Source organism: Mytilus californianus, unplaced genomic scaffold (genome assembly GCF_021869535.1).
Source record: "Mytilus californianus isolate M0D057914Y unplaced genomic scaffold, xbMytCali1.0.p SCAF_9, whole genome shotgun sequence".
NCBI lineage: Eukaryota > Metazoa > Mollusca > Bivalvia > Mytilida > Mytilidae > Mytilus > Mytilus californianus.
Genome location: NW_026262745.1, coordinates 265599 through 273953, shown reverse-complemented (window position 1 = coordinate 273953; position 8355 = coordinate 265599). Strand labels below are relative to the sequence as shown.

The 8355-nt window shown below is 32.4% G+C and overlaps 1 protein-coding gene across 1 annotated transcript; it reads right to left on the bottom strand.

The window, feature by feature from the left end:
- Positions 1–1231: 1231 nt before the first annotated feature.
- On the bottom strand, positions 1232–3108 carry LOC127715743 (uncharacterized). Its single transcript, XM_052221895.1, has 2 exons — positions 2670–3108; positions 1232–1770 (listed from the first exon to the last, which is right to left on the bottom strand). Exons 1-2 carry the CDS (start codon positions 2998–3000, stop codon positions 1232–1234), a joined length of 870 nt encoding a protein of 289 aa, XP_052077855.1. The 5' UTR covers positions 3001–3108.
- Between the last annotated feature and the right edge of the window lie 5247 nt (positions 3109–8355).

The following is an 8355-nucleotide window of genomic DNA, read 5'->3' as shown; positions in this document are numbered from 1 at the left end:
TGGAATGTTATCTGCTTTGATCATTGCTAAATTAATAAGCTTTTCCGAGTAATCGTTTTATGGATTTAATGCATCAATTATGTTAGTTCTGCCTTGGTTACTATAGTGCATACGCGTCTGGTCAGATTGAAAGAAATATTTCTTTTATATGTGATGGATGACATGATCGGAACTTCAAATATTGATAGGCGTCTGTATCTTTACAGTAAAGGTCTGTATTATTAGTTACATAGTGTGTTGGTGACCTAATACGATATATACGGGGTCAGTAAATTCCATATGGGCTGAGAGCGACCTAATACGATATATACGGGGTCAGTTAATTCCATATGGGGTGAGAACGAAGCTCGAACCTCATATGGAATTTACTGACCCCGTATATATCGTATTAGGTCACTAGCACACTATGTAACGAATTTATCTTACCGACTATCTTTATTTGTTGAATTTAGACTAGAGTTGTCTCATTTGCAATCACACCACATCTTCTTATGTTTATATTAAAGTGTTCAAGTGTTCAATTTTAAGAACCTACTTCCAAAAAAAATTAATGTCAACAATAACAATTTAATATCAACAACCTTGATATAACAATATTAAACATCACTTTCAATACATTCAAATAAGCAAATAGTGCCAAAGTCATAACTCCACTACTAACCGTGTATTGAAATAAGCTCCGCCTCTCTACTAACCTAATATGGAATATACACGGTCTCCACGCGGACGCTTTTAACCAATCATATTCCTAGAAATGTATAGGAGGTAAGATAAAATATTTAACCCTTCTTTCATTATTATGATATCAATAAAGGGAAGTTGTGACACGTTTAGCCAAAATTTCCTTTGTTCTTAGTGTGCTACAATTTCCAATACAAGAACACTTGTGAAGAGGTGGAGTTATATAACTGTCAATAACTGTCTGTCAGTTACAAAACAGTTACAAATGATCTAGTTTTATGGCTCCAACCCTTCAGTTATTACATACGTTCGATATATATATCACAAGACAAATATTTGTTCAAGACAAGAATTTCCGGATCACCATAACATACGAAAACTTAACCATTTGAAACACTCGTCAAGAGCCCAGCGATAAGTCAAAATGTTTTACTACAAATAAAATGGCACAAGAGAAGACTTCCCTGATAGCTTATTCATGAATCCGTGTTAAACCTCGATTAAAATGACTTCATAAAAAGAAAATAATGATTATTTTATAGAATTTATTTTAATTTGGTTCTTTTCCATGTTTAAGCATGAAAGTAAACATTGCATCCGTGAAAAATTTGACACTGTTAAAATTTTCACACCATTTGTCCGAAATATCCTCTTCTATTCCGTCAGTACGAAGTTTCTTTTGTGGAGCTAAAGACGACTCGGCAGAATCTTCAATGCTTGAACTACTGCATGGAGGGTCTACAATTCTCGACACGGTCGCTGAAATTTCGGCAGATGTTCTCTTGTATTTCCTTACCCCTGCTTGAGATCTGTGGCCTGTCCTGGCCATAATCTCCTGCTCATCGACTCCTGCATTGTACAGCTGTGTTGCACACGTGCGTTTGCAGCTATGATTTGTGAAGTAACCGGACAATCCTGCCTTGGTACAAATCACCGTCATAAATGACTTCAACTTATTCATGCCAAGCGGCTGATTTCCGTATCGTATTGGTGTTCCGGGGATACCTTTGAGTGGTCTCCTATAAAAATTTCCGTCGTTTGCTAATGCGTCAAGGTGGACTTTAAAGAAATCAGCAATACAACGTTCACCTATAAAGGAAAAACTCGATGGATTTTAGGAAAGCGAAAAACCTGCTTTAATAAAGACAAAATAAAATAATGAGATTTAATAAGAAACAAGGAGGATTTTCAGAGTTTGTTTCGCACTTTAACAGTATTTCAAATGTTTCGTTTAAGTCAGTTGACTGGCGAACGAAAATGAAATACCCAGACAAGATAATAATAAGCAAGCATAGTTTCAGATAGATCCGATTTAAAATGTAGGAGTTGCGCTCACAGCAATTTTGTCACAAAGGATCAACAGTTTTGAGTAATAAAGGTTATTAACTCCTTAAAAATAGTCTGGTCAACTGCCGAAACGGTATGCGCATCTTTATACATGTATAATAATACACAAGCATGAAAAGTTTCAAGGATATTTGATTTAAAATGCAAGAAGAGTTTTGCCAGAACAATTTTGTGACAAATGATGAAAAAATATGTCATCAACGATATGCACATTTCCACCTGGTAATAACAACATGTAAAGGTTTTCGAAAGAGACCCGATGGGGTAGCGCTATAGACAGACAAACGGACGGACAGACGGACAAGACAAGACTTGTAAAAGAAAAAACAAGTGAATTATAAAAGTTATTCAAATGTTTTGGCGGCATACTTAACAAAAACCTTCGTTTTAAAACTGAGTATATTTTTACAAAAAATTATAAAGTTGAGAAAATGATAGTTGAGAAAATGATGAAAAAAAAAAATTATGCTACAATTTCACTTCATATTGACAGGATTATTTGTACAATTCCAATGTATGTGTGTTTCTTGTTTCTTTTTTTCTTTTTTTTTGTTAGTCGACTTATTTTATGCACAGCGTTGTGATAAAATTTTAATGATATAAAATTCTGTCAAACTATTGATGAAATAACATAATATTACCTGGTTTGCAGTAGTGTTCAATATTCTTATTGGTGATATTCATGTGACCAAGTCCCACATTAAAGGTTTTTGATTGTCTTCCAATAAACTGCACAAATGGTGTACCATTTTCATCCCCAACAACAAATTGGCTGCATTGTAGGTCATGGTGTTCATCGCATGCACGCAGTCCAAATAGTTTGGCGGAATAAAAAAACATGGTTCGTTGAAGCATTTCTGCCGACTCCTTCCCGAACACCTTTTCTCTCCACATCGATTTTTCCTGTTCTTGGGTTATTGGTTCTGCTTGTTTAATCTCGCATCCGATTCCCTTTTCTATCAGCATCTTCATACGAGCATCCAGAACCTTTCGAAATTTACAGAAGTTAAGATTCTGCTCATCTAAGAAATTTTTATCGTTCACGTCAGCATCTCTAAGATATCGGAGCAATCCACATGTAATGAGATATAGAGACTTTGGTAGGTACTCCACTCCGTCCTTTTTACGTGCCTCGACGATAAAACGTTGCAGCCAGAAATCCATGTCCTCTGAATTAATATTTAGAAGCTCTGACACCACCCCTTCTCTACTTAAACGCCTTTTCTCAAAAACGTTGAACGCCCATTTTGTGTTATTTTTAGTGTTCTGATTCTCAGTTTGTTTTATCATTAAAGAAAAGTCTTCTTCTGAAACGGGCGCCCCGAATCTTTTATTTTGACCAAGCTCACTATCCACAACGAATTCCCCATAGCTATCGGTTTCCAAATCATTACTGCTATCTGAAAAATAATTGAAGTAAAATATATCTATTTTGCTTACATTTAGATTTTTGTTTAAATATTTCAAAGACTCTTCAAATCACTTTACACTAGATTGGTCCAAGTCGTTTTTCTCGACTATTATACCACAAGTCAGCGTACAATGTAAATGTGTGCATGTGCCTTCTGACAACGCGGATTCAAGAATTTACAAAAATAAGCAAGAAATCGGTTTAGACAACCTTTGTCCTTTTAAAACAATAACATGTTTTAATGGCCAAACGATATGAATTTTCTCGCGGTTCTTTAAGGTTTATCTTGACCCATTGTAGGGTGTGCTTGATTGGTTTATATATTACAACTTTAATTAAATGAAATATCAAACGATTCGTTTTATATAATTTTTTTAAAGAGTTTCAGTCGACCTCAGTGGAAACCCATTCTAAAAAAATGAATCTTAACCTCTCGTAACTATTCAGACAATTTAAATTAAAAATTGTGAAGTTGATGATAATAGCTGTGTACGGAAGCCTTTTAGGGCCATGTTAATTTACTTTTTACAATTTGATATAACAAATTATCAATTTGATATAACAGATTATTAATTTGATATAACCGATTTTCAATTTTGATATAACAAATTATTAATTTGCTATAACAAATCATTAATTTGATATAACAAATTATTAATTTGATATAGCAAATTATAAATTTGATATAACAAATTATCAATTTGATATAACGAATCGTGAATTTCTCTACCAATAGTATAATTTTATCATAATAATAATAAATTAAAAGATTGCATTACCCAAACTGGCGCATTTCGTGTATTAATTGATTGTTCATCTGACGTGCAGTGACAAATATCTAATGCATATTCAAAACTCAATTTACAGGTTTATTGTTTCTATAACTCGCCCTCCTGCCCTTTTCCCTTTATTTGAGACATTTTTCGGGACTAGTTTCATAATTTCGTATATGGGACCTTGTGTCTTAGAACGAACAAGTATAAGAGAGAAAAGGGGGACTTTTTTATCAATTTATATTGCATATTTTCAAGTCAAAGGGAAACGAAGAGTTCTATTGAGATATTGGTATTTCTAGGAACATAGGAACATGCAAAGATAAAAAATGATTCCCGTCTTGAAAAAGCCTGGGGCCATGTCAATGAAAGTATCCTAGGATATGTCCTAATAGATATCTCTTAGGACATTATTTAAGATGGTCTTAGGACGTGTCTGAGACTTGTCTTAGGATGTAAAACAAAGCTGTCTTAGGACAGTCCTAACTACGATGGTCCTAGGACAATCCTAACACATTTATTTAATTGAAAAAATATGTAGAGATTTCTATGACATAGATTTAATGGTATTTTAGTATCTATATGTAAAGAGAGGGAGGATGACTCTTATATGGAAAACAATTAACGCAAAATAAAAGTTAAAGTTTTAACGTAATACTGATAAATACGTTATTAATTATGATAAAAGATATAAATGAATTTAGTACGAAAACAAAAGTAAATAGTCACACAACTTTGTTGAATGCGATATTCGTGCTGCAATTTAAGTACATAAACTAGTTTGTCCTTAGGTCCACCCGATTTCATTACATGTATCGAATCAGGATCAGTTAAAAAAGAAGTCAACTTTTTCCCATATTCAAATTTTTTTTTGGTTAGTCGCAAAAAAATGTTGCTTATTATGATAGTATTTTTAGCTTCAAAAAAGGCAGCACGAAATATTTTAATGTAATACCAATGAATATTTAACAAAAATTGAAAATATTTTGTTTTATTAATTCAATTCAATTAACAGTATGATAGTTTAATATTGTATTAGTATTTTTAGTATTGAGTTTATGCCACATTTGTTGTTTTTATTACGTTTTAGGACATTGTGAACTTTAGGACTAACCTAAGACACCTATTTGTATATCCTAACTTTAGGACCACATTTAGGACATACCTTATTTTAGGAGACTTTCGTTAACCTGACCGAGGACTAAGACGTGTCCTAAGACCATCCTAAGACATGTCCTAGTCCTAGGACAGCTTCGTTGACACGGCCCCTGGCATGTTGCTTTATTAATTTCAATAGGAACACGAAAGGATTTATTAAACATCCTTCAATTCATCATTGCATTTGTCTGAAATGAATTTGTTTCAATATATATTTTTGGTTTGGAAATTTTTGATTGAAAATAAAGAAACATGCGTGAGATTTTGAATGATTGTTGACTTTCTATTTCTGTTAAACAGACCACACGTGTTTGATCTGAGCAGCTTAATAACGTTGTACATATAGGTCAAGGATTTCAAATCATGAGCAATGCTTAGGTCTATATCTCTAAACAGTTTTAGCGTTTAACTTATATATCCTTTATGTCAAATAGAGAAGGGGGAAAACCCCACTCCAAGCATAAGTAATTTGACATATCAAATTTCCTTTTTTGTTTTATCAAATTAATAAATTGTTATATCAAATAATTATAATCCGTTATATAAAATTGATAATCTGTTATATCAAATAAATAATTTGTTATATCAAATTATTAATTTGTTATATCAAATTAATAATTTGTTATATCAAATTAATAATCTGTTATATCAAATTAATAATTTGTTATATCAAATTAATAATTTGTTATATCAAATTGTAAAAAGTAAATTAGCATGGCCCTAAAATACGGAAGCCTTTTAGGGCCATGCTAATTTACTTTTTACAATTTGATATATATAGATTATAACATGGCATTTTTGATATCAGACCCCTTATCAGCCCTAGGTCATGATATCAGCCCGAGAGCCGACAGGCTCGAAGGATGATTTTGACCATGGGCTGATAAGGGGTCTGATATGAAAAATGACATGTTATGTTCTTTTTATCATATACTTCAGCAAAAGCCATACAGACATGAAAACTTTTTTAAAACTTTATTAAAATCTTTTTTTTTGTATTATTTGTTTTGCGTTTTTAAATAATTTATTTTCCTGTTTCAAAATATTCCTTCTGTTATTCTACTTAGCTATGTTTTTCACTTAAATGTACCACTGATGTTTATTTTCCGGAATATGCAGAATGACGTCGAAATGCTTTGCGATTACGTTAAAAAAAAGGCATGCGATAATAACCGGAAGCAGTTGATATAAACCGGAAACAGTTGATATATACCGGAAGCAGTTGATAACAAAAGTCATATCACACGGCTAAGACAATTCTTCAAATTTATTGAATAAATATATGTATAAATTAGTTTTATCAAGGGGTACAATTATACCATTATTTTCTACAAGTATATGATAAAACAAATTATTAATTTGATATAACAGATTACTAATGCTGCGTTCACACGTAATTCGAATTCGATGCGCATTAACTAATTCGAATTAGTTTAATTCGCGTTCGAAACGTTTAACGTCCAAACGTAAATTCTAATTCGAATTGCAATGCGCGTTAAATTCGCTTTACTGTCCTAACGACGTTAACTTTTAATTCGTATTAACAAAAACGCATTTCTAATGCGAATTGGATAATGCGATTTAGCCAATTCGAATCAATTCGAATTAAAAAAAGAAGAGTGTGTGAACGCGATTAGCGAATTCGATTCGCATTCGATTCGAATTCAATTCGAATTAAATGTACGTGTGAACGAGGCATAATTTGATATAACAAATTATTAATTTGATATAACAAATTATTAATTTGATATAACAGATTATTAATTTGATATAACAAATTAATAATTTGATTTAACAAATTAATAATTTGATATAACAAATAATTTATATGATTTATTGAATCATTTATTTGATTTTACGATATTTCTCTGCCAATAAATAGTCTTCTCAGGTGCGTTTTAGCGATAGACTCGTAAAAGCAAGTTGATTACTTATTGTATTGAAAGAAATGGAACAAAGGAATAATCTGATTGAAATGTACTATACTCTACGCCTTACTTTCGACGAAATCAAGTATATTTTGGCAAAAAAACATAAGGTTATTATTTCCACAAGACAATTGAAACGAATTGTTGCATCACTAGGATTATACCGACGAAGATCTTGAAGTAACTTGTTTGATGTTGCTACAATTATATCTAAAGAGTTAAAGGTATCTGGACAACTGCATGGGTACCGATGGATGCACACTAAATGTTAAGAGAGATGCCTTGAAATAGACAAAGAATCTGTCCGACTCATAATCAAATGCCTTGACCCAATTGGTGTGAAATGTCGAAATGCAAGAAAATTGACTAGACGAACATATATGAATAACGGTCCTAACTACATATGGCACATGGACGGAAAAGCTAAAACCCTATGGAATATGCATTCATGGATGCATTGATGGATTTTCACGCAACATCATGTGGTTAGAAGCTGACACAACGAACAAAGACCCTTATTTAATTGCAGGGTATTTTATTGATACCGTACGTGAGGTAGGTGGTTGTCCTCGATGTATCAGGGCAGACCTTGGAACTGAAAATGGAATTGTTCGGGAAATGCAGGTTGCTTTACGAGACTGTGATGGCCATGAAACAAACGCATTTCTTTATGGTGCAAGCAAATGTAATCAACGGATTGAAAGCTGGTGGAATATTTTACGAAAAGAAAGTGCTCAGTTTTGGATGGATATGTTTCAAACTATTAAAGACGATGGTCATTTCAGTGGGGACTTTCTTGATGTGAACCTACTTAGATTCTGTTTCATGAACCTAATTCAGGTATGTTTCCAAAACATTTTACTTTCTATAAATAATTTCTAGATTTCTTAAAATGCATTAACATTTTAGATATTACAAATAAACGAACACTGTATGTATATGAAATCATATAATGTTTTCACCCAAAAAGATTTGACGTTTAGCGAAATTAAGATGAAAGCTAAGAGTTGCATTGCTTCATATTTGGTCAAATCTAGTATATAAATATAGAAAAGAA

Excerpts from the sequence above, each read along its gene's own strand:
- LOC127715743 (XM_052221895.1), bottom strand. The coding sequence starts at position 3,000 with ATGAAGATGCTGATAGAAAAGGGAATCGGATGCGAGATTAAACAAGCA. Across the intron at positions 1,771-2,669 it reads TGAACACTACTGCAAACCAG|GTGAACGTTGTATTGCTGAT; the intron begins GTAATATTATGT and ends TTTCCTTTATAG.